Source organism: Pimephales promelas, chromosome 3 (assembly GCF_988280905.1).
Source record: "Pimephales promelas chromosome 3, fPimPro1.hap1.1, whole genome shotgun sequence".
Taxonomy (NCBI): Eukaryota; Metazoa; Chordata; class Actinopteri; order Cypriniformes; family Leuciscidae; genus Pimephales; species Pimephales promelas.
In genome coordinates this window covers 35,708,089-35,734,560 of record NC_142771.1, presented here as the reverse complement: position 1 = coordinate 35,734,560, position 26,472 = coordinate 35,708,089, and the positions used below count along the sequence as shown (strand labels likewise).

Here is a 26,472-nt window from a genome sequence, read left to right as displayed (position 1 = left end):
CCGAGACATTAAACCATGCAGCGAGCCGTCTGCCTGAAGCTGGTGGAGGGCAGCGTTTACACGCTTGGCTGTGTTTGTATGTACACTAATGCAAACACGGCTGGAATAAAAGCGCACCCACGGCTGCCACACGCTCACAATAACGAGGGGGAACACCCAGCTGGCAAACAACACACCCACTGGAACCATCTCAGGCAACAGCAAATACAGAAAAAAAGCGAAACACAAAAAAACCCACAGAGTCTTAACACAAAACCACAAATTAGCATGCATGCTAGCGGACACATGCTCACACCAGCAGTCCACCGTAAATGTGGCAACCACACACAACTCTCTTGCATCACGATTGCTTTCGCGCGGAAATCACTGCTAGCGTTGCGTTACCTTACCTTACTTTTGGGTTATATATATGTGCACTTAAAGTTGAAAAAATCCAAAAACGTGCGGAATTAGGGAGACATGAAATAACGGATCTCTCCACACCGAGCGGTGAAATTTCCTGACGCGAGTCTGAAGTTATGCTCTTGAACAAAACGCTACTTTGTGCAACACAAAACACGCTGACGCAAGTAACTGACTCCTAACTGGCAAATACATATTCAACAATTTGACATTTTCTGGAGAGCGAGAGGTGCTTGCATATGCAAACTCACCGCCACAATGCTATGAAGTTGTGGGTTGATGTCCCTAAAAACCATGACTCTACAAACCATCAATTCATAATTACAATCTTGCATGCCCAAACGTAAAGCATGCCATCTAATCCGTCTAGTAGAAAGAAGTTGTAAATCTTGAAATAAATCACACCAAAGCATGAAACAACAGTTTCAAAATGCTTAAAGGATAATTATTTCTGCATTTAAAACTGTTACACACACACTAAAGCAGTGGTTCTCAACTACTTTCAAGTGTGCTTGTAGGATGACTTAACATTTAATTAATATATTATTTAATATTATGTGTATATTAAAAATGTAACTCAAATTAAAACGCTTAAAATATACTAAACCAAGACGTAAACTGAAATATCTGACTGTGTCGGACATTGAGTAAAAGGTTGTGAATCACTGCACTAAAATTCCAGCGAAACAGTGATATTCAGCAGACTGAAACCTCAACAGATGCCGCATGAAGACTTGCACGTGAAATGGGGAAGACTGATGTGAATTGTCATCAAATTGATTATTAGCAGCCCTAATAGGAACACGCATAAAACACACATTTGAGATGCAGTTAAATCTCTATGAATAACTTGCAACAAGATCTCATTCAAAAGAGCATATTAAAATAAACATTAGGGTCAGTGTCATTACATCCCACAGCGATTTTTTACTCAGCACTGCTACAAAAACCACAATCAGTTCAAGTGTGTAAACCATCTTTATTATAGAGATGATTATTATACGTCTTAATACATTTTATAATAAAATGATGCACTGAAATCATTTTTATTGAAATAAAATAAAGCTTTCATTTATGAACGAAAATGCTTTTTAGGTAGTAATCAATGAAGCAATCAAATTTATTTTAATCTGCAGTTCTGCTCGTTTCAACTGAGCGGTACGGTACGGTACGCAATTATTTGCGTTTCCATCGTCAAAAGTTGTGAATGGTACCAAATAGGGCTGGGTATTGAGACAAATTTCACAATTCGATTTGATTTCGATTCACAAGCTTTCAATTCGATTCGATTTCGATTCGATTCGATTCAATATCGATTATTTTGGATATCAGTTACAATAAATGCCAATTTTTCTTATCGTTTAAATTACACTTTTTATTTATTTTTATAATAAGAAGATTATATGAAATATAAACATTTAAATGGTGGCTGTCATAAAAATTTGCCAGATTTATTCAAATATGAAGGTAATAATGAATGAATCACTTAAATTACACTTTTATTTATTTTTATAATAAGAAGATTATATGAAATATAAACATTTAAATGTCATAAAAACTTGCCAGATTTATTAAATATTGAAGAACTTTAAGATTATAATGCATATGTAATATAGTGTATATATTTAGCAAAATGCTCCTCTCTGGAGTTATTTTTTTCTAGCTGACTAACGAGTTTATGTGGGTCTTCTGAGGTAAATATGACGATACATGACAAGACATTGATTACAAGCTGTTTAACTGACGTCTTTCCACGGTTGAAACGCAGATTGAGCGAATCAATGTGACATGATACGGATTTCGATAAGTTGTACTCTATCTTTTAACACACTTTCAGATGCTCCTTCATGTTTATATTGCGCTGTGACTGGTATTATTAACCCGGAAGAGAGATCAGCGCTGCTGCTTCTCTAGAGCGATCTCACGCCACAGCGCCAAAACCTTATTTATGTTTTTGAATTTCTAAAGGAAATGGACGTAATTTGGAAATTGAGACTATGTTTCATATCAATAGTAACAAAGGACAAAGATTATTGCGATTTTTGGATGCGCGCAGCCGCGATAGAATGTCCCATTTCATTCAAATGAAACAGGATGACTAATCGATTCTTGAGACTTAAGAATCGATATCGGTTCGTAAAAATGACAATCGATTATTATCGAGAAATCGATATTTATTACCCAGCCCTAGTACCAAAAAGCCGAACCGTACCGTACCACCTTTTAGGGTACCCTTCCGTTGGGGTACCTGGCACAGTGTTACGGCACTAAAAGGTGGAGCTAGATTCACTGCAGAACGCTGATTGATTGACAGTATCGTCACTTGCGTGAGCTACAAGGGCATTAGAAGTGCCATTTTTTAAAATAGAGTTGAAATATATTGTCATGAAATGTAGTTTTAGGAGTTTTTCAGGCGAGAATGTAGTTTTTTAAAGCACAAATCTGTGGTTTATTTATAGATTTATGATAATTTGACTGAGATCCATTCCAAGCAATCACCGGACGCTCGGCGCTCGTGCACCCCGCCGTGAACAGCCTTTCCTCGGCTAGTCGTTCTGATGTTTGCCGCTGACTCGGACGTCTCTGTAGTGGTTAAACATGAGATATAACTCGTCTTGTATAGACCTAACTAGGGATGGGTACCGAAACCCGGTATTAAACGGGCCCCGGTACTGAATTTTGAAAGACCGCTGTATCGATAAGCTCGGACGTTATCGGTTCTGCTGTCGGTACTGGAGAAATTAAGTAAATACACGTAAGTTGGGCTACTATTTATTATTCCTATAAAGAAGTTATCTTGAACATGTTTCGCCAGCCATTTCTATATCATAGTCTGTGATGCAAATTTGCAATTCGCAGTTCAGAAGAGAGAGAAGAGAGAGAGAGCGATCTCTCACGCAAAGCCACAGCACGCGCAACACGACAGCCCTGCTTAATGAGTGACAATGAGGACAGAACTAACATTCAACGTGGTTACACTTTAGATCTGGGATATTATTCTGATATATTTTGTATTTTGGCTTCCAAAGATTATAAAAAGAAGATATTTGAGATAAAACCGTTAAAAAACGAGACGATCTGTCCTTTACTTCACAGCACTGCGGAGCGCTGTCAGTTCTTCCTAAAACCCAAACGTAACCGTCAGAATCAGCACGATCAGCGATTGTTGCAAAATGCTGTCTTCTACTGTTGCAAGATCAAAAAATGGCTATTAAAAACACAAAAACCTGCGCAAGAGACGCTGTTCACAAGGCGGTGCGCGCTCCGAAACGGACCGCCTATACTTGGGCTCGTGCGTCCTTAACCATCAAATATACACAAAAATGTCAAAATGACCAGCTCTGAGATTCACTTAAACACAGTTTATTCACTTAAACACAATTATGTCTTAAATGGACGTAAATAATAGGGAGAAAATGATGGTGCATCAGTCCCCATTAGATCTGCAATCGGTCTTAAAGGGGCAGCAGTCTAATAGCCCAAACCTGCCGACGATTCAGCCATTAATGCAAATCAAACAACAAAAGCCAGAGAAAATCACTCACAGCTTTTGAATGAGTAACTTTAGATTTAATAAGCATTATATCTATGATAAACTATACAGTGCTATTTTATATTTGATTACTAGGTTTCTTTTCAGATAGAAACAATTACCTGAAAAGATATGTTAGTACACCTTCCTGAAATTAAAGCACTTTGTATATAATTTGTATCTTTGATTAATTGTATTCTTGTGTTTGTACTTGTTTTTTTCTTATGCATCCTTTTTGTATAAACAAAAAAAGCCTGCACACAGCTGCATAACAAAAATATATTTTTCTTCGTTTTGCTTTTTCTATTTTACATTTCAAAATATAAAGTTTAATTATGTTCTTAAATCTTAAAAAAAAAAAAAAAAAAAACACCAAAAAGAACCGATAAGAATACCGTTAAAGTACCGGATCGATAAGCGGTATCGGTAAGAGTAGTAATACCGATAAAACCTTAACGATACCCATCCCTAGACCTAACAGGCGATTTTTGGTCTCGTGAGTCTATAATTCGTTCCCTGGCCAATAGTTAGGCAGAAGGCTAAGTGAAGTTTCATATATTTGAGCACTGAATTTGTATATGTGACTGAATTGTTTGCTTTATGTTATTAAAGCCTTATTGTGTAGCTTTTTGTACCTTTTACTTATACTTTTATAATGACTATTATTGATAAAAAAATTCAACAAAAAGAGATAGTTTTGTCATTTTTTTTATTTTATTACAAGATCATCTGTAATGTTGTTTATTGCAACATTTGTACCAATTGAATTTGCAATACATATTGCCTGTAATACATTTAATATTTTTAAATTTAAAGGGGTGATGAACTGAGAAATCAAATTTTCCTTAAGCTTTTGGCATCTAAGAGGTCATCATATTATAAGAATATCCTGTGAGTTTCAGAACTGAAAACGTCCTTGTTAGTCCAATAAAAGATTTATTGACACCAGCCTCAGCAAACGACTCGCTTTTCAAAGTGGGGAACTATGACGTCACCATCCCCGCAGAAGAAGATCAACGCCTACTTCAACACGGCCGGTTTAGCCCCGCCCACTGATTCACGCATTACACGCATAGCTAAATAACATAGATGCCTACCTCGTGATGACCAAGCGGATCGAGCTAACAAGCAATACTAAATATTGTGCAGTGCCTGGTTGTGGAAGAAGACAGTCGCTGCATAAGCTTCCAATAGGACTGCATGGATAAACTTTATTTTTAAATGACATTCCAGCTGATGAGGTAAAACATCGTCCATCTGTTCGCTTCATTTCACTAAACCAAGGATTGTTTTGTGAACAGCACTGGATTTGCAGACCGATTAAGAGTAAAAAACGGTGCTGTGCCGTCTATATTGGATCTGACAGGAATTGTGCAACACACGGACTCTGGGTCGAACATGTATGGGCGAATCATTCCGGTTGCCATTTTACAACATTGGACGTTTTCAAAACAATTTCTCCCAAGTGCATTGACGGATGAGTTGAAACTCATTATAATATGCAAAACTGTTATCCACTCACAGCAGTGGGCGTTTACTTCCAAGTCTTCAGTGCGAAACACCCATAAAAAAAATCCAGCGTTTCTGAGCTAGGCTCAAAACAAGGGTAGGAAATAGCCTATTATTCATTTTGATGTTTTTGAATGCAAAAATCAAGCGAATGTCATAAATTGACCTCAGACAACAATATAATAAAATTTAAAAAGCCAGTTCATGACCCCTTTAAACGAAAAGAGGCAGGGTTGTGTTTTATATTTAATGTTGTTAAAATACTGTACATTCATGCAGTGTATTATAATCAATTGCCTGAACCACATTTGTTTGCTTATGTTTAAAATGTATTTAAATGAAATCGAAAAGAAGCAGAGTGGTGTTTTATAACATTTCTTTTTCATGCCGCCTAAAATGTACGTACAGAGATAACCGGAGTAGCAGAGCGAGGTGAGTGGCACATTCAAGAACGCGATGTTCCATTAGCACACTTACTGGATTGGCGTAGGTATGGCGTAGGCTTCTTGGTATTGAGAAACGCCTAATGCCAGCGCTTGTTCCTTGTTATAAACATTCCGAGAAGCAAGAACAAGATCTGCGGTATGTAATCCATTGTTGTTTACTATGTTGCTTTCTTTGCGCGAAAATGACGTTGAACGCTTCTTTCCAGCAAACATCACGCCTATCAAGTAAGGGTACTGTTGCCGCTGGAAACGCAAGCCGGATCATGGTTTTACCGACCCGTCCCGTACTGTACCGTACCGCTCAGTGGAAACGAGTCATAATGCTGCTTTTCCACTACACAGTATCAGCTCGACTTGACTCGCCTTGGCTCGGCTTGCCTTTGTTTGGTTTTTCACTGTGTAAAAGTTGTACTTGTTTTCGGGTACCCTCTTTGTATCACCTCCAGCGAGGTTCTAAACGACCCGAGGCAATACTAAAATGTGATGTAAAAACAATGCTGACAGCTGATTGGTCAGAGAGAATCGTCACTATTCACTGCGTCATCATTGCACGTGCCAGATTGAGTATCCAGTATAACCCCGCCAATTTTAAATAGTTTGGCCAGAGATAGTTACTAAACTTACTGTTAGTGTTGTCAAAATATTCATTACTTTGGTACCAAGTCGGTACTAAAAATTTCTAAACGTCATGGTACCAAGTACCGGTGGTACCGAGTACCCGGTTAAACCCGGGAAGTTGCATCCTCTTCATGAAAAAAAAAAATACACTACCCACAATCCTAAGCGTAGTAGCAACGTCTGCTGATTGGTCCAACTCGCCGTTACCATAGAAACGTTTACCTTACTGGCGAACAGCTAGAGCTACCTGCAGCTGTTGTTGTGGTGTACAGGGTTGCTCTGCATTAGGACGTAGACAGCCATACCTCAGCTTTCACGCTTTCTCACTTGAGAGTTTTCATTTACCATCCGAACCACATCGTCATATGTGACTTCAGGCAGGCTGCGGAGAGATTTGGTTCAGCGGTCTCTATCGGACTCCACCTTTGTAAAAAACTAACCGGAAGAGCCGTTTCCCTACTAAAAGACGTTCCGGTCTCCAATTTTTTCGTGACATAGGCCTATTAAACTGAAAAAATAAATATTAATCCTGCATGTTCTGCATGTCTCTATGCGAATGAACGGCACAGATGAAAAACACGGTTTGAAAAAAAGGCATTCATGATGTACTCGCTCATATAAATGTTGTAAATTCGGAATACAAGAAAAAGTTACAGACTGTAACAGTCGTCTTTACGAATGTTTTGAAGCATCAGATGTAATCGATACACTCGTTATTTGAAGACAGCGACTTTCAAAAGGTGATTTACTATATTTTGGTTGCTACTGTAGACATAAGTGTTTATACTCGAACTATAAAATTATTTCAGTACTACTTCTTCATTTGAATATTTGCAACAGAAAGCGATTTCATTTTGACAACTGCTCTCTTTGGGTCAGCGACAGCGCGAACAGATTTGAATGTACCAGTGTGAAGGTTGTCATTTAGGAATAAGATCGCGTGGGTGTTTGAATCGAGATCAAGATCTTTTAAAGATGCATCGTGCAGCTCTACTGTCGTTCTCTCTCTGCGCTGATATCGGACGCAAAACGTATACAAGGACTTTTCAGTGCATTCATTACTATTTTAATATTCATGAGGTGAGACGTCGCTATTAAAGAATAAGCTCCCAGCACTTTTGCCACACCTCGCACCAGAACTATTTTCGTAACCAAAACTTTTCATTTCGCAAGGTATTTTTCATAAACACAAACAGTTCTGGATAAGAACCGATTCTTGGTTCCCAAACCTAATGAACGCAGAATGAAGATTATCGTTATCACATACAAAGTTAGAACGCGGTGACGTAAGAAGTCCGCTTTAGGCTAGGAATGGGCGATATTATGTTATTATTGTATATCGATGATGTCTCACAAGTACCGCAATGACGATTACAACAGTCAGTTACCAGACAATCCGACAATATCAGGGAAAAATGACAAATATATTATACATATCCCTATAGTAACCATACTCATATTTATTCACATGCAATAGCATGAATTCACATGTAATAGCACGCGTTTCCACTAAAGAAATGGCGAAGCAGCTCTCAACGGCTCTGCTTTCGTAGGCGAAAAAGTTAAGAAACTCGTCGCACACACACACACAAAGTCCCCTCCGTGCACGTCTGTCTATGAGGTGCTGGACCGAGTGTGTGTGTCCGAGTCGAGAGCGCGCGAGAGAGACGAGACAGCACGCTCAACAGTGCTCGCGAGACCAAGTGTGTCCGAGAGAGCACTCGACAGTGCGCGCGAGAGAAAGAAGCTGCCCGAAATAGTATTGACAGTTACTAATGTCACATACTATTTAGGATGGATAGTATGCACATTACGAAGCAGCTAGAGTGTGACTTTTAGTTTAACTTATATAAACTAATATAGCCTAATTTATTTTTACAGGACAGTTTAAAGCTCATAACCATATTTTGTTACTTGAAGTACTTAGAGTGCAGTGTTATGTTGCATCATGCAGTATTTGTCATTTTAAGAGTAAATGCCTATTTTATTTGTGTACATTTTAATCATTAACATTAAAAGCAACATTAAAAGCTCTTTTTACAACTAAAAAAACAGTAAAGGGTAAAAAAAAACTGAATTCCCAAAAATTAAAACGGAAAAAACGAAATTTGCAAAAATTAAAACGGAATTTGGGAAAAAATAAAATGGATTTTATAGGGCCCTATTAGAGCAGTAGTGAGAGACAGAGAGTTTTAGAGAAGGTAAATTATTGTGTTTGTGCTGGTTGCATGAATTCCAGCCTGTCAGGACATTGTGCCCATAATTTTCCTTCTAGGAAAAACAAGGCTTTTCGGTCTAGGGTGCGTTTTGTGCAGGTGAAGAGAGCAGACTTCACTGTCGCGTCTGTCGTTTGTGGCGCACATTTTACTCGCTTTAAATGGCATCACTAACTGCAATCCGAGCTAAAGCGAGCCGAGCGAAGCCGAGTCATACCGCGCAGTGGAAAAGCGAAGCGAGCCGAACGGTACTGAGCGAGCCGAACCATACCGACCGAATCATACCACGCAGTGGAAAAGCGAAGCGAGCCAAACCGTACCGAACGAGCCGTGCCATGCAGTAGAGAAGCGACATTAGACTGTTGTTATTGTAGCTTAAGTATTGTCATTGTTTATTTGTTGTTATGGCATGGTCATTAGTCAATGTAGATAGTGCTAACCAGTTTGGATGGAGTGCATAATCACTGTCAGCGTAGAATAGGAGAAGACAAAACTTCGCTGGCTTAAATTAAGAAAATCTAAATGGATGTTTAATCAAGAACAAGGTTGAACGTATGTTTGCCAGAGCAGATTTATTGCAAAACACCAAGGTACTAGCCATACAGTAGATGAACCAGTGTTAGCCACGGTGCTAATTTACATTAACTCACCAAGTCACTTGCCCTATTCGCCACTGGTTTTCTTGACACCACAACTCTAACGTTACTTCTCTCCTCTGCCCATTGTTTCTCTCACTGACTTCTATCTTGCCTAGGAGGCTCATAATTATAGGCCCGTGGGCCATCATAGGCATGTTCGTCAACATCGGAGGACTAAGTTTCTTCATTCGCAACCATTGTAAGCTGAGCTTGAACTTGAACAGACTCCCTCGCCGATCGTCACTTCTGGTTAGTGTTTCATAGACGCCCAAGTTATTTTATCACAATTTTTCTCAAAATATCGTTATTGGCTAAATATATATTACTATTGCTCCAGTTCAGAAAATCGAGTTGTTTTATCATCAACATACACTATGCTATATAGGGGTGTCCAACCTGTATGTTGCTCTTTAAGTGCAAAACGTGCATGCAAGCTGTTTTCAAAGCCCTATAAGGAGACCTTGGAACTCGAACCAGAAAGAAAAAATTACCTTACCGCTTTTGCAGAACGAACCAATTCATTTTTGAATCCCTGATATTAGACAAATAACAAATACATCATAGCTTGAATACAAGTTTAGAAACAGAACTACACGTTATAATTAAGGAAATTAAATGTGTATGTCGGCAGTGTTGTCTCTGGCGGGACGTGGCTCGGGTAGACGACATAATCGGATATCGCAATACTTTTTAAGGCGATTATCGAGAAAATAATTTTGGGCGAATCATAAAGACTTATGAGTATGACGTGATTACTCCGCACTGTTTACAGAAAGCTTTTTAGTAGTTGTTCTATTTAAATAGGTGCTAAATGATAATCTGACCGTTGCGTCACGTCTCCCAGCTTTTTCAACATGTCACGCTCGAGACCCTGCTTTTCCGTTCATCAGCACTGCGGCTCTGCAGTTGGACACTATTGTGTGCGCCTCGTGTTTTTAAGAGCAAAAAACGCGTTCTGTTTGATTTTTCGTTTAGCCTTTCACTCAGAAGTCATAAAATGTTGTCAAATTGAACAGATAGTAAAACTAAAGCGGGTGAATGAAGACAATGGCATGGCATAATTTCTGATGACAGACATCACAGAATTTACTGCTCATGTGTGAATGGTCTCTTATCGACAAAAAGACAGAAAGTCGTTGCTTGTGTGAACAACGTATTTGTGCATTTACCGGTAAAGTCATTCTAGTAGTTTAACGACAATTTACCAGGATTGCTGTGTGAAACGAATCCATGTGTGCAAAAGCCTCTTTGAACAACAAGACAGTAAACAGTTGCAAAATCACTAAAGATGGAACTGGAAACGATGAAAGCAGAATTCAAAATGTATGAATGAAGAAACTGATCCACACTGACGCTGGGATTTAGTGGATTTAAAGGTGCCATATGTAATAATTGAGGTAAAAATATCCAAAAAATGAGCTACACGCATGAAAAAAATGAGAAGAAATAAGTGCAATGATGTAATTAAAAAACTGACAAGTTATAGTGCTGCCGAGATATAAACCTAAATTAGCATGCTAAATGACTAGCCCCGGCCCGGCAGGTGTCGTAATACCAGTTCCGGCCATGGGAGGCGGTATGCGGCCGGGCAACATAACCACCAGCCAAACTGCAGTACACGAGTGAGTCGTGCTCGCGCCGGCTTGTGTGTGTACTTGAACCTGATGTCAGTCGTGTGGAAATACAGCCCATTACTACATTTCAGTTCAGGGAAGAGTTCAAAAAATGATTGGTTGACATTATGCATGAGGAATACATTTTGGTAAGTTGTAGCATACTGTATCTTTCAACAGTGTTCGGGTTCTTTTTCCATTAGCTAGTAGAGATGATCGGTTCACGTGCGCTAGGGATCTGTGGTGTAACATGTACAAGCGCCAAAACGGTATTTATTGTTTGAATTGCATAATAAAATTGACAGAATCTGAGAGCTTAACTAACCTGCTTGCTAAGTGTTAATTGCATGTGTCTCACGGTGAATTCGTGAGAGCTGGCAGCTCTGAATTTCGCTAGGTTGATCAACATCAGCAAACGCTGTCTGTCAAATTAATTCAAACTAACAATAAAAGTGTAATATGAACAAAACGAATACCGTAAACTTAAAATAATAGCCTGCAGGCTTTTATTTTCCCATATCGTCGAAATGCAACAGCTTGTTTTTGAGACAGGCGTCCATGAGTCGGTCTTCATCATTTAGTGTTGAGATGTTGTTCATTTAGTCTCTGATCTCTAAAAATCTCCAAATGCTCCACGTGAAACTGCGGTCTTCCGACCTTTAACTATCGTGTTAAATGATTTGAATAATATGCGGAGAAAGAGAGCAAAACAGCGCTTGTTTGTGTTGTTTGAAGACGTGAGTTCGTGCGGCAGCGGCACAACTCATTTTCTGGAGGTATACTGCCCCCATCTGTTATGGAATATAGAATATTTTTTGATTTTTAGTTCCAGATGGCACCTTTAAAGCAAAAGTATTTGATGACCGTATAGTATGTGTGGAGAGCATTTGCTCAATATCATCATCTCATTTTTTGACGGATGTGGCGTTTAGCGGTATTTTTATAACAATAAAGGATGTTTACATGAGAAATGCTAAGCATGTAGCATTCAGTTCATTATACAAAACTACGAATAATGCATATCTGCCCATTATATTATCAAAATCCACTTTAGATCGCAATTGGAAGTTGTTTTAGGTGAAGTCATAATCTCATAGATTGTAATGCGTAGCTTGATGCTAATTGTAGCTCTAATGCTATGTTTGTGTTTCTAGTATCCACAAGTTTCCGAGGGGCGCTCCTGTAAAAAATAAAGTTGGTAAAACTTCCGGTGAGGCGGCGGAAGTAGCATTCCAATGGTATTTTGTGTGTTAGTTAGCGAAGAGGCTAGCTGTTTTTCTGAGAATTATTTTACTATTTAAAGACGCAAATCTTTATGAGAGATGTCGTTACGGAGCTCAGGGACGACATGTGCTGTTCGCGGTTGTATGTATAACCGGACTAAACTAATTCAGTGGCTTAAACGTGATTGTTTTGAACATAAGCTGAAAACGAAATCAGAGTGATCCTACTCGAGCCCGTCTCTGATCCTGCCAACGACTGTAGTTTCCATCACCTCCCAAAAGACGACGAATCTTCCTGTGTACATTTGTTTAAATTCTTAATATTCTATGAACTCTATGAGCATGTGTTTGGCTGTTCGCTACTGATGTTACACCTAAACTCAGGATCAAAGCCTGTGTTGACAGAATACCAAATGTGCCAGTTAATGTATTCAAGCAGCACATTCATTTATAATTTTGAATAAACTCCAAAGCACAATGACTAAGTGTGTATTTTTTATTTTAATTGTTTGTCAGCTCGCACAACTGTCTGTCACCATGCCTTGTCTTGATGAGTATTGATAATTAATGTTATTATAATACTCCCAACCAACTACTGCGGAGGGTAAAGGTACTGTTATTTCACCCTTTTGAATTTCGTTGAGGTTGTGTTCCCACATCGTTAGCTAGTTTGGATCGTTATAACTTGAATGACTGTCAACTGTTGAATGAATGAGTGTCAAGCATGTCAAAACGCACTTTGTTTACTTCCAACCGGAAGTCGCGCCCACTTTTGACGCAAGGCCTCATGGGGCATAGGAAACTTGTGGATAGTACCAACTTTACCTTAATTTACTGTTAGACTAGGTTATAAAACCAAATGGAGAAACCTGCGAGATATATAAAGGAAAAATTAATCATCGGGTCAGAAAGATCTAGGTAGGCGTAAATTATCAATCAAACGTTTCGCGTTTGATGTGAAAGCGCCAGTCGTGCTCAGTGCGAAAAGTACTTAAAAGGGTAGTTCACCGAAAAATTTAATTTCAGTTTTTCAAACCCGTAAGACCTTTGTTCATCTTTGGAACACAAAGGAAGATATTTTTGATGGAATCCGAGAGCTTTCTTCATAGACAGCAGAACAGGACTTCCTGGTTCTACGTCAGAACTCCGGCTCATGATTGGCCAGATCCTGCATCACACGCATGTTTCGTAGTGCTCACATGACCAGCGTCGGCCAAAGGTGAGTTGGCATTCTGACGGTGAACTCAGAGGCACTGTTCTGTTTACACTACATCAACAGCACAGGAGAAAAAAGTGGAAGAGAAGAGATTGCGCAAAAAAGTTTTATGCCGCTTCATGTTGTCACATGGACTATTTTACTGATGTCTTTACTACCTTTCTGGGCCTTGTAAGTTGCAATAATGATGCTGCCTATGTGGGGTCAGAAACCTCTCAGATTTCATCAAAAATATATTAATTACGGGGTTGGAATAACATGAGGGTGAGTAAATGACAAAATTTTAAGATTATGGACCAGATTCTGGGGTGAAAGTCTTACCTGAATCCAGTTTGAGAGGATTCTTATGAGCCAGGTAAGTGTCTCACCTGAACCTGGCTTGACTTGTGAGACAGGTGAAAGTCAGAGGGCGACGACAAATCATTTTATGTTGATATATTTGCATGATATCATGCAGTTTTATGACTGATATATTTTTCTGATATTCACATTTTTCAACTTAATAGGTTATTGTTGTTTATTACAGAGTCAACTAATAAATGTGGTCATTTGATGGGCATCTAAATAAAAGCAACCAACAGTATTGTATGCAAAAGTAATATTTTTTTTAATATAAATAATTTATTCATTCTCAAGCAAGAAATATGTAGCTTAAGAATTAAGACAAACAAACAAAAATTGGTAACAATCAACAATAAGGTTTAATTTAACTATATTAAAGGGCATATTGCAGGTTAGAGGACCCAACGAGTCAATGCATAGAAAAACAATGTAGGAACTAGATTTTCTTTAAAATATACGTATAAACACGCCACAGAAGCTTCTGCAGTCGTTTTTGTGAGAAAATTTTACTTCCGCGTCTGAAAATGGGCGTGGCGGGCGTGACGCAATGAGCGGGAGAGCGGTCGATTCACACAACAGGATAACAATGAATCGCAATGACATTTCGGACGCTGAGGAAATACTCGTATGACGGATCAAGCCATAAAGTTATGAGCCTGCTATGCTAAAGAGATCAGGGACAGGCCAGGATAATGTCAGACAGAATGGTCAGAGAAAAATTGAGCTGTGATGTGAGGAGAACCAGTGGAGAACAGGACAGGTGCCTTTTAGGTGAGAGACGTGCTTATACACGTTCGCTAACGATATACACTGTGCTCACAATATTGTACAGATTATTATGATCCTATAACAGGCCAGCAGACATTAGTATGTTTAGGGTAGGTAGATTTATATACTATTAAATGTATAAAAACTTTACTTGAGTTTATTTCTATACTAAAAGCATAGGCTATACTCGGGTAAATTTTTAATACATATTTTTCACCTTGGTTATAACATAAACAGAACATTAAAGGTTTGAGTATTTAAACAACCAATTTTGTTTTTCAATTACAAGTTTTATTTAGGGCATGACATGACTAAGTTACCTATATAACACTATTTGATGCCATTGGTAGTATACGACAATCAATATTCTTGCTTCGGCATACCATGTTGAACTCCATCATATTGCCGAGATGCTAATCATTTGATCTGAAGTGAACGCTACACACGACCGTGTTTTCCGAGCCGAGAGGAGAAATCCCGTCTCTTCACCTGCTCAAACCGCACCAGGAACGAAAGATAGGCTATATAGCACAGTCACTTTTATTGTAATGGAAACTTGTGGACTCAATCTTGAAGTCCTGACAGGCTGGAGTTTTTGCAATCTCCACAAACACAATATTTACCATGACGATGATAAATTAAAATGCAAAAACTAACGAAAGCACACTGACTGACGTGCGCTCTTACTGTACACCAGCCTGCTCTCACTGAGCCGAGGCTGCGGCTCCCTGCTATGACGTCAAATGACGCGACGTTGAAAAAAAAGCCGTTTTTACTAGCAGTCCAAGAAACGCTCACTTTATCTTCTAAATTAGTGCCCTTATGTTGTTTTAAAACATTTTAAATCCTGCATTAACTTTTCATATGGTATTTTCATACAAGGTTATCTATAAATTTCGATTTTTTTTTTACCTGCAATATGCTCTTTAACATACTTCTACAGCTTATATTAATCAAACTCAATTTAATTTCAACATTTACTATTACATTTCTAAGATTAAAGTTGTATCTGTTAACTTTAGTTAATGCCGCGTGTACCCTTACGTGAAGATTTTTATTAACTAAAATTAACAAAATGTTAATAAATGCTGTAATATATTGCTCTTTGTTAGCTCATGCAGGTTAATTCATTGACAAAATGTTAATACTTAGTAATGATAAAGTGTGACAGATTGCTTCTTGACCACTTCGATCATAAAGTTACTTCACAAACAACATACTAATAGGAATTATTGATTATGTATTTGTATTGTTGTCAAACAATCTAGTTGTTGGCAAAAAAACCTCAGCAATGCATATCAGTTATCTGAAAATTAAACATTATGTATCTAAACCGACATATTTCACCAATACTCACACTTTAACTTAATCGATTATCTTTAACACCAAGTCTGCCGATAAATGGCACTAAAAAACACTCAATCAAACTCAACACAATTGTAAAAACGTGAATAATTTAACGTGTAATTATCTTTCAATTACATAACAGTTATTCATTCTCAAGTGAGAAATAAGTATCTTAACAATTAACTCAAAAACTGATCGTTTAGGTAACAAATAACTTTGCTAATAACAATTGTAAGACTAATAAGAATTATTATTATTATTATTAAGAAGATTAACATTTATAATGCATCTGTTTTTAATTTCGGTCTAATATCTTTCAGATATTGTGCATATCAATTATTAGAAACATTAGTTTTAAAAACGATGGATATCGTCATAGATAAACCATAACTGGTCAATCTCTAGTAAGACCTGGATCTGGCTTCTGATGGAGAGGTAAGAGTCCCACAAAAACAGAGTCTTACCTGCACTGACCGATCTGTGGTGGGACAGGTGAGCAGCATACCTGGGACAATTCTGATGTTGAGACTTACCTGGTCCTGATCTGGACGGTTTCTCGTAGGACAGGTGAGATTGCTACCTAAACCTGGCCTGAGAGATTTCTTATTGAACACGTGATAGTTTAGTCTGGTCTAAAAGATTTCTGATCTGACATTTGATGTCTGAGCAAATGTATTATCACGAGACAGGTGACCTGACTGAGAAGTTCTTATACAGATGTTCTACATGACAGATGAGGTCTGATAAGTTTTCAGATTTGACAGGTGAGCATCTTACCTGGAGTGTCGGACGAGGACAGCGCAGGTGAGTTCAGTTTGGGCCGCTTTGCGTTGGGAGGACCCATATCCAGTAGATTGTCAGCCATCGTGCTCTCTCTCTCGCTTCACAAAAATACACGTCAAAGCAATAAATGCGTCTTCCAAGAGCCCGGAAGGGGGACAAAGCGAAATAAATCAAATCAACCCTCGGGTTTTTCTATTATTATTCAGCGATCAGGAGCCAATAATTAACAGATGGGGCTCAAACGCGACTCAACAGCGCCCCGCCCCGCCATCGCCATTCACCCCATGATAATCCAACACCCAAAACCCGCATAATTAACCTTAATGATCGCCCCGAACCCCGCAAAAATAAATTATATCATCGTTAAAACCGAGAAATACACGACGAGGGCGAAAAATCTCGATTCCTTTAGGTGGTTCGCGTGGGTCTCTTCAAAAATGCTATTTTCTGCGAATAAAAATAAAGACCTTCATGCTCCATGTCCAGCCCGAATCGAATAATGAGTAAAGTCCAGCAATATAAATGAAAAATGAGAAAAAAATATAATTTTTTTAATATAAGCGAGTGGCACAGGAGCGCCGCTCGCGCTGAAGGGGGAAATCAGATATACGGGGGTTTTCCAGCCGACCACAAAAACGGCTCCATTACGCTGATATTCGCCACAAAGATCCGCGATTTGGCCCGAAGCTTGTCGTTTTCGTCGCTGGGAAGCTATTTGGGCCGGTTCCGATGGAGCAGGTAGCGTAAAAAATGAGATAATGCTCTCCCGAAATCCTGACGCTCATCCGCGACAAGATGGCGGCTGTTGATTCCTTCGATACAAAAAGTTTTTTTTTCTTTTCCAGCCAGACTGTGAAGGAGGAGGGGCTGCGTAGACACGCCCCTTACGCAAGCGTGTACGTCACGCAGTCGTGACCATAACAACCGCTAGAGGCCAGTGTTTACATATAAATGTCGAAGATGTAGAGTGGACTCTCACAAAAGTGTACCATGGTGACAAATATTACAGTTTAGGAACGTTACTATATTTATTGTTACTGTGACTCCCCTTTATTAAAATTGAATTGAAGAATCTTGGAGATTTTTCAGTAGTATCTGCAAATTGTCATTCAATTTCCATGGTACAGCCTTGCAATGTAAACAAAATACGTTACTTTATAAGAATAAAGCAAGGAAAGTCATGGGCTAGTTAAAGGGATGTTAAACTTACATGGTAGTGTGTGCACAGGATATATTGTTAATGTAAACAGACATAAAAAGTTTGAAGGTATTCATTGTAAATCAACAGACAGCACAGACTTCAACACTGTATTATTGGCTTTCCCTTTTCATCCATTAGCTTTGATGTAATAGTATGGCACATGCATTGGTATAAATAATACAAAAATGAAATAGGTTATAAGTTAAATACAGAGAAATACATATGCACAAACAAAGGAGAAACTTTATATGAATTCTTAAATGGCTGTATCTCCAAAGAAACTGGCTGAAACTCAAAATCATACATTCTTTAATAATTACACTCTTTGGCAAGAAGTCTCAGTGTGTAATACTTGTATTAAAAACACATTTGTGTGTCAAATTATACATACACACATGTATAATGTCAAATTGCTTCGATTGGACCAACTGAAATGATTGTAAAGTAGAAAAAAAATCAATTCAAATGTGGCTCTACTGTTCTCATGCATATAAGTTCAGCCCTTTCATTCACCCTAAATGTGTTTTTTGCTTTGCTCATGATGAAGTCTCAAGCAGAAGTAATGGAATGGATAAAAAGCATAAATGTACTTCGTCAAGCCAAGTTCAAGCTCTAAAGTAGCAGTTCAGAGGCTGAAGTGTAATGCTTATTTAGTTGAATTAAGTTTAATATTGCTCTGCTCTCTGAAACAAGGTTGTGTGCTCATTCCCCCTCCAGACAGCAAGGGCATGTTTATTATTATTTAGCAAAAGTTGTGCCCTATAAAATATAAAATACATGGCTTGCAATGCTTGGAGTCACCGAAAACACATCAACTTAACAGTATTAAAATCAGCACAGAATAAAAATGACTTATTTAAGAATGGCACCTAGTAAAATGACAATATAATATTTCAAAATGTAGAGCAGTTCACATTCAAAAGGAATATACAGTGAGAATGAACACGTCAAGCTAATTCTTAAGAAAAGGCACAGCGCTAAAGATCACATTAAGACACAAGCAGTATGAAATTGAACATACAAGGATTTCAATTTGACTAGTCGATGCCTTAAATGAGTAAAAGGCACTAATATGTACAATGAGAAATACTGACAAATGAATCGAATTTTAGAACAATTCCCTTATAGGATCTTGGCAGATTGCAAATTCACAGAAATGTCAAAAAAAAAAAAAAGTTATGCATTTCACATTTGCTCATAATCAGAGCACAATCCCTATAAAACGTAAAAAAAAATATCAACAACATATCTTTGAGCACACAACCCTTAGTTGCCTATCATAAAGCTTAAAGGTAAGGAAACAAACTGCTATCAAAAGGTAAACACATAAAGCATATGACAGTCATATAATGGCTGCAGTATCAGTGCAGATTAAGTTACTTACAAAGTGGCAAAAAGAATCAAATCTACATTTACAGATCCTTTTGCTAATATCCCATACAATAATTCACTCTTCATATTGCACATCAAAAGAAAAGCAGGCAGAGTTAAGGCTGGTCTAATCTATTATAATATTCACACGAGTCTGTACATTTGACTGGCTAGAGTAAATATATGTTACCTAGATTATTGCCAGTACTCGTAACCCTACTCTGCCACTTAATTGTCAACATAATTTCTTGTCCATTTATTTTTTTCACATTTTAACTAATTTAATTAACTTTTTTTCGCTCACAATATTAGTTGACGACAACCAAAATCAAAGGCAACATTAAATGGCATGTTAATACTCTCATTTGACATATTTTCTTAAAGGTGCAGGAAGCGATTTCTGAGAAACACTGTTAAAAGTGGATCATAACACACTTGTAACTAATGCCTGGTTCAGATTACACGATTTTTTTTGTCTGTTACGATAGTCACTGTGTCAGATTACGCGATTTTGGCTCCTAAAATCTTGGACAAGACACATGTCAGACTACACGTTAATTCCTGACCAGTCATCGCATGCCATGTTTAACGGTGCGCGTGATGTCATCGAGAAGGCGAAACTCGTAGCGAGTTACTTCCTGGATTACTCGGCATTGCCTTTTCAGCGTGAGAAATACACGGTGTGGCGTGTGAACTGGTTGAAGTGCGTGTGTCTCACAGCCATTGAACCCTGCTCGAAGAGGACAGTATGGGCTGTCAATCCTCCAAAGAGAACTTGAGGTAAAATAGTTTTCTTATATATTTTTACTTCTAGTTTTAACGTTAGCACCATCGTCTCTCTTTCGTTTGGTCTTTTTTGAAAGTTGTACGGAAAAGCTTCTGTGCCACTATCGCCTTGCTTTTGGCTTGCTTTGGGCTTGCTCAGTTGGGGTTATTTAGTGTTTAGCAATATTATTGATCTGTGTTGTACTACTTTCATGTTATCACTGTGAAGCTGCTTTGATACAATCTGTATTGTGAAAAGCGCTATATAAATAAATGTGACTTGACTTGACTCCTATTGGTCAACCTCATACATGTGACGGAACCGTTAAAATTAAACATGCTAGTCTTTTTGTCGTGATGTCGTGAAGCATCGCAGACACGACGTAGGTTGTCGCCCACTATGACACACTATACGAGATGATACGATCGAATCTTGCGTACCGGCGCGCGTTGTCGTTTACGAATCCCCACGACACCCTACGTCAAACGGATCGTGCCAAAATCGGGCTAAAATCGTGTAATCTGAACCAGACATAAGGCCTTGTCTACAGCTCGTGTTAAGATCCCAGATAGCAAACTGACATTGAATCAACGTGGAAACGACGTCTCTCATGACATTGAAACAACGTTGATTTTGCTCATCGAATTAACGTTGAACCAACGTCAGACGCGGCATTCTTCAAAGCTAAATGAAAATCGAAAATTGGTTTGCTTTCATAACGTTGAAACAACGCGTTGATTTCAAGTTGATTTTCCGTTAGTTTTGAAAGAATGACGCGTCTGACGTTGGTTCAACGTTAATTCGATGAGCAAAACAATGTCAGATCAACGTTGTTTCGATGTCATATTTCCACGTTGATTCAATGTCAGTTTGCTATCTGGGATGTGTTTTGGTCGTTCGGGTCACAAGTAGGCGAGGGAGACACATTCCTGTTTAAATCCGTCTCTTTTGTCCACTTTCAACCACTTCTGTCCTGATTTATTCCATGGGAGGGTCTATGGGCGGGGAAAATGTATGTGTTTTTTCAATGGATGAAATAAGCTTGTGCATTTTACATATAATTGTGACCGAAAACGACAGAAAAACATATATGGAGAACACCCGCTTTAGAAGACCAGCTGAACGCGGTGAGTGTGTGTTAGAAATCAGGAATGGTGAGAGAACATTGTGCTTGGTACATTTCTCATCTATAAACAAAACTTGTGTCTCCAGCCGATAAAGTTTAAATCCCGTCTGGATTGTGCTTCCCATTAGGTCAGTAGGATGAGAGTATGCGTCGTTCGAACACATTTGACCAAATGAGCGTTTATACGAAGAAAGCAATCCCGTCGAATGTTTTCAACTACCTCTGGAAGTGGTGGAAAGTGGACAAGCTCAAAACGTTTCCGTTTTAACCTGTATTTAGTGTCATCCACTTGTGATCCGATCAACCAAAACGCATCTGAATACCAGGGACACGTTCAAGTTCAAAACGGTGCGCAACGTTTTGCTACCGTTTCCAGGTTGAACCTCATGTTTCCTGGAAACGGTGTGCACCGGGGTTTGAGATACGTTTTCTCTTGTTTGGTGGGTGTGTCAGAACTGCAGTCCAATCAGTAGCAGCATGCGGTATTAAAGTGAACTCGAAAAGTTCAAATAAATTATTTTATAAAAGTGTTCGAGACAGGTCGGTATCCGCAACAACTGAGGATATTATAAACATATTATAAATGGGATAATAATAGGATTATAAATGTTTGTTGTAAGTTTTATTGTAAAAATATAGGATATCAACCTAATGATGTAGTTTTTTTATATATTTTTTAGCTTCATTGCAAGTTTGGTATAGAAATAAACAATAATAATTAAGTGCTTTTCCTAAAAATGAGAAAGAAAATACAGGGTATTAAAACAGTATGAACTAAAGTCAGTATGTGAGGCTAAATAGATGTTTTTTAGTCTGAATTAGGTACGATGTGCTTCCATTTCAGTTTCCACAAATCCCTTCACTCGATAGGGATGTTCTCTTGTGTTCTGGACGGCAAGTGCAGTAACTGTAACATCAATGTAGCATTAAACACATATTTATACCGACTTCATCAGGCTCTGAAAATTCTTCACAAAGAACACAGAGAATGGCCTTCTCAGCTGCCGTAGTTGCAACTCTTGCGTCATCAGAACGGTGCGTTCAACGCAGCCCAGGTGTGAACAGGGCCTAGAGGTCTGCGCGGGAATGTTTATTTAGGTTACCCGCTGTTCACCCGCTATCTGCTTAGAATGATTTTCGACCGATCCCACTAAATTTAGATCTCGTTTCCAGAATCTCACATTTAAATTTCCCCTAAAGACAGAGAGAAGAATTGGGGATAACAAATAAAATTCTTGCATAGCCAACATTTTCTATTTGTTTTTTTGTCATTTCATGCACTGGTAAAAGAAACCTGTGAAATTTACGGTAAAATACCGGCAGCAGTGGTTGCCAGTATTTTACCGTAAAAAATATGGTGGCAACCTTTTATGGGTTTTATGGGACTTAAATTTATGGGAAAAAAAAAACAATAAGAAAACCTGTGAAATTTACGGTAAGAAAACGTCAGAGTGGATACCAGTATTTTACCGTTCAAATTAAATTTTTTTTACAGCACACAGTCAACACAGTTAAAAAAAATCTCTGTCACAAAGAAAAATAGGCTACATTAAATATGACATCTGTCACTCAAAATTATACGCCAAAAATTATGAATAAATTACTTACTAGCTTACTAGCTATACTGCAAAATTAAATATTTAGTTTTTAACAGAATGTCACTGACTAACGATAGTTTCAGTAGCATCTCTCCTCCCAAATCTGAGCACAAAGGCTGAATGTCTCTCTGAAGGTGCACTCGTGGGCAGTGTTGTAGTCGAGACCATCTCACTCGAGTCCGAGTCGAGACCGAGACCAGAGAGAGTCGAGTCTGAGTCGAGTCCGAGTCGAGACCGAGACCAGTGAGGGTTGATTACCTAATTTACTTTTATTTACTTAGAGAAATCCTTTTTTTTTTTACTGAATTTACTTAGAGTTTAAAAAATATGATCAGTTTAGGGTAAAAAGGCCACATAGTAGGTGGTGTTAAAAGTAATTTTATTACAATTTGTCATGCGCAGTTGCGCACTAGAAAATCACCAATCACTGGGCGTATCAATCGATTTAAAGAAATATTTTATTAACATACATTAATAATCATGAAAAATATTTTGAATTGAACTCGAGTGGACTCGGGAATAAGTCCGAGTCCTAAAAAAAAATGTTAGAGTACGAGTCAATTCCGAGTCCAAATGCACACGAGTCCATGACAAGACCAAGACCATTAAAATATGGTCCTGAGACCGAGTCCGAGTCTCGAGTACTACAACACTGCTCGTGGGTGGCCGGGATGCAAAGAACTGGGAACTTTGTAAACGACACCACAGGAGAAAGTTTTGTTCAATTCAAGTTCAAGTGTGAATACGGTGTTGTCACATGTCACACATTACATGTTAGTCAAATCTCCTCTTGGACAGTCCTTGGCCAAGAAAATCTGCGACAGAGTCCAGACCTTCTGCCATCAATCTGAAGGTCTGGCTGCGCGAGACTAGCTTGTATACTCGTGTTCTCCCTTGTCATTCGTTCCTTATCTTTACTTAGTTTTTTTGCGAAGCATTATTCTGCTTTGCTTCAGCTAAAGAGACATCCACATCTGTGTTTTTGCATTTTGGGGGCAGAGCAATGGGTGTGTTTGTTTGAGCTGATTTCAAATATCAACAGTGCTTCTCAGAAATCGCTTACTGCACCTTTAAGTGCAACATAATATTCAATGAGAAAAAATAATGTCGGACATGATTTAATTTTATCCATCAGGAATTGTTTGGATGGTGGAAGTAGGTGATACCATAATAAAGCCAAACCTGAAACAACACAAGCAACCCACTTTCAAGGAGGATTCTTGACCACAGCATCTCACAATTTTGAAATGTTGTTTTCAAATCTATCGCTATTTTGCTATTATTGTCACAATCAGTTTACCATTAATCATCATTGAATTGCTGCACTACTTACAAAAGTCTATAACACTGTCATATGGCTATTGGCTAACTTTTTTTTTCCATGCCTGTGAGACAAACATTTTTGCTTTTACAACAACGTGCACTTTAGGAGAGTAAATGTTGATTTTTTTAAAGTTGATTTGTAATCAAATTGCCTATATCTTAAAACAGTAGCCCATAGTAGCTGATGCATGAAAGCATTTTTCGTCCTTTAAGACTACGAATGTGTCCTTTAAGATGAACTCATAGTTAGTTCTCAACCCAACATTTAGCTGCAGAATGAAGAGCGACAGGAAAAAAAAATCAGAACGTTCAAGAATCTCCTGTGAAATGTTTGATATTCTTGATTGTAGGTGAATTTAGCCCATAGCTTGCTCTACATTTCACTAATACTTCTTCACAGACACTTTTGGCCATGCACCATTCAGAGTCTTGGGTCTTCGCAATATAGAGTTTTGCTTTGTAAATACTGACTGTTGAACGTTCCGACAACGAGAACTCAGAAATGTCAATAAATATTCCAAATTATATCAATTAAAACATTTCTAACATCAATTTTTCCATGCTAAATCTTTGTGATCTTTAGCTTTAGATTTGATTGAGAAATCTTTTTTTTAAATGCCTCGTACATATTGTTGTTATCATCCTAAAGGCACTTCATTAAAAGAAAATAATTCACAAAAGGTAGACAATAGCAGGGGAATAATAGTCAAAATTAAATTAGCCGGAATAACTGCGGTCTGTTTAAGGATGGGACTTTAGGTCACAATGCATCTCCCCAGCATTTCTTATTACATGTAGAAATGATTCTGAGTTTCTTACGGTCCACGGCACTAGATGTGAACGTGTCTCCTGGTTCAGCTAGTGGTACTGTATAAGACTTTCCACTACACATACACTGATGCAAATCTACACTAGCATTCGTCCCTAAACATGCCTATCCCTACAAACTCAAAGGAGAGGGTTGCAAGCCCATGTTTAAAGGGTTAAGACCAACAGCAACAACATTGTGGGCATGTTTACAGTCAAAGTTTTGTCATTTCACCCATATACGCTATTTCTCCCGCCTTGTTTGCATTGGCCTCTGCGCTTTCTGCCTGGACAGGAGAGGTCAAAGTTGGTTCTGCTTGTTTACCGAAAACTGCTGGACTTGCGCTCAGGTTGGTTTCTGGTATGCAAGTCAGGCCAACAGCAGATGCAGATCGTTGGGCCTTGGACGTACCTCCGGCAATCTTTTCGGGAAAGTCTCTAACAGCGTATCCCTGTCCGGTAAGCCCTGAACTCACGGAGAAAGATGCACCTACTTTACTGGCATTGGTCGCCATTATCATATTAGCGATTTCATCGGTGGGCGAGCGCCCGATGCTACCGTCCACCTGCGCTCGAATTTCTGGAGAGACCGAGAGCTGGTATTGAGGTACAGGTCCGCTGTCTGTGCTCTTCGGGTAAAGGTAGGTCTTCATTTGACCCTTGCCCTTCACGTTGACGGTACCTCGGTAGTCGAACTCGTAGTCCATTCCGCTGAGCACGCAGTAGCTCTCCTCACTAACTTGAGCCCGACACTCCACACCAGTTGTGTCCATCCGGCTGGCGATGTTCACCGTGTCTCCCCAGATATCGTAGAGGAGCTTGGTGGTGCCGATGACTCCGGCAGTGAGAGGTCCGTGGTTGAACCCAATCCTTAACTTGAACTTAAAGCCCAGCATGTTTTTATTGAAGTCGTCCACCACTCGCATCATTTCCAGGCAGAATTCGAAGAGCGCTCGCAGGTGGGCGTGCGGATGGGCCTGGTCGCTACACTGTTGCGTATTTAGCCCCGACGCCGCCATGTAGGTCGCGCCGATCGTCTTGATCTTCTCTATGTTGGAAAAGTCAGACTTGCGCAAGAGTTCGTCGAAGTCCCCGATGAGTTCGTTGAGGACGCGGTAGCATTCTTTCCCCCCTTCGTAGCTCTCTTCGTAGAACTCGCTGAAGTTAACGATGCTGGCGAAGATGACGCCCACGTTGTCGTGGTTCTTTGAGTAGCTTTGGGTCACCTTCAGCTGCTCGGCCACATGGATAGGGATGATGTTGCGCAGGAGCCAGTCTGCCTGGTCCCGCATGTTTTGGATTTTGATGCGGTGCTGGTCTGCCTCCACGTTCCCATGGAAGTGTAAACGGTAGCTCACCTCGAACTCACGGTTGAGGAACCAAACAAGAAGAAGCAACAGGAAAAAAGCAACCAAAGCTTCTGGGCCAAGTAGATCCTGCGGTCGGGCCGAATCTTCTTCCGAGGACTGGACGTCATTAATGCTGTTGTTGAAGTCACTGGATCTGGTGACATGAACATAGAGGAAGACAATTTCAATAGTACAACAAAAATGAAAACTGGGAAATTTTGAGTGGTATGCTAGCATAAAAAAAAACAGACAGTAGTAGTATCCATAGTCTTAAACTT

General features: G+C 38.9%; 2 protein-coding genes across 10 annotated transcripts in view; both read right to left on the bottom strand.

Moving 5' to 3' along the window:
• The window catches only part of crebbpb (CREB binding lysine acetyltransferase b), a 68,208-nt gene extending 50,723 nt beyond the window's left edge, over positions 1-17,485 (bottom strand). For all 9 annotated transcript variants that reach the window (XM_089128800.1, XM_089128803.1, XM_089128802.1 and 6 more), the window contains exon 1: positions 16,648-17,485. In XM_089128800.1, the coding sequence (XP_088984926.1) occupies positions 16,648-16,735 (88 nt within the window). In that variant the 5' untranslated portion in view covers positions 16,736-17,485. The remainder of the gene's footprint in view (positions 1-16,647) is intronic.
• Positions 17,486-17,940: 455 nt separating this feature from the next.
• Positions 17,941-26,472, bottom strand: part of adcy9b (adenylate cyclase 9b) — a 71,241-nt gene continuing 62,709 nt past the window's right edge. Inside the window, exon 10 of the mRNA XM_039686382.2 lies at positions 17,941-26,348. Coding sequence (XP_039542316.2) covers positions 25,061-26,348 — 1,288 coding nt within the window. The 3' untranslated portion in view covers positions 17,941-25,060. The remainder of the gene's footprint in view (positions 26,349-26,472) is intronic.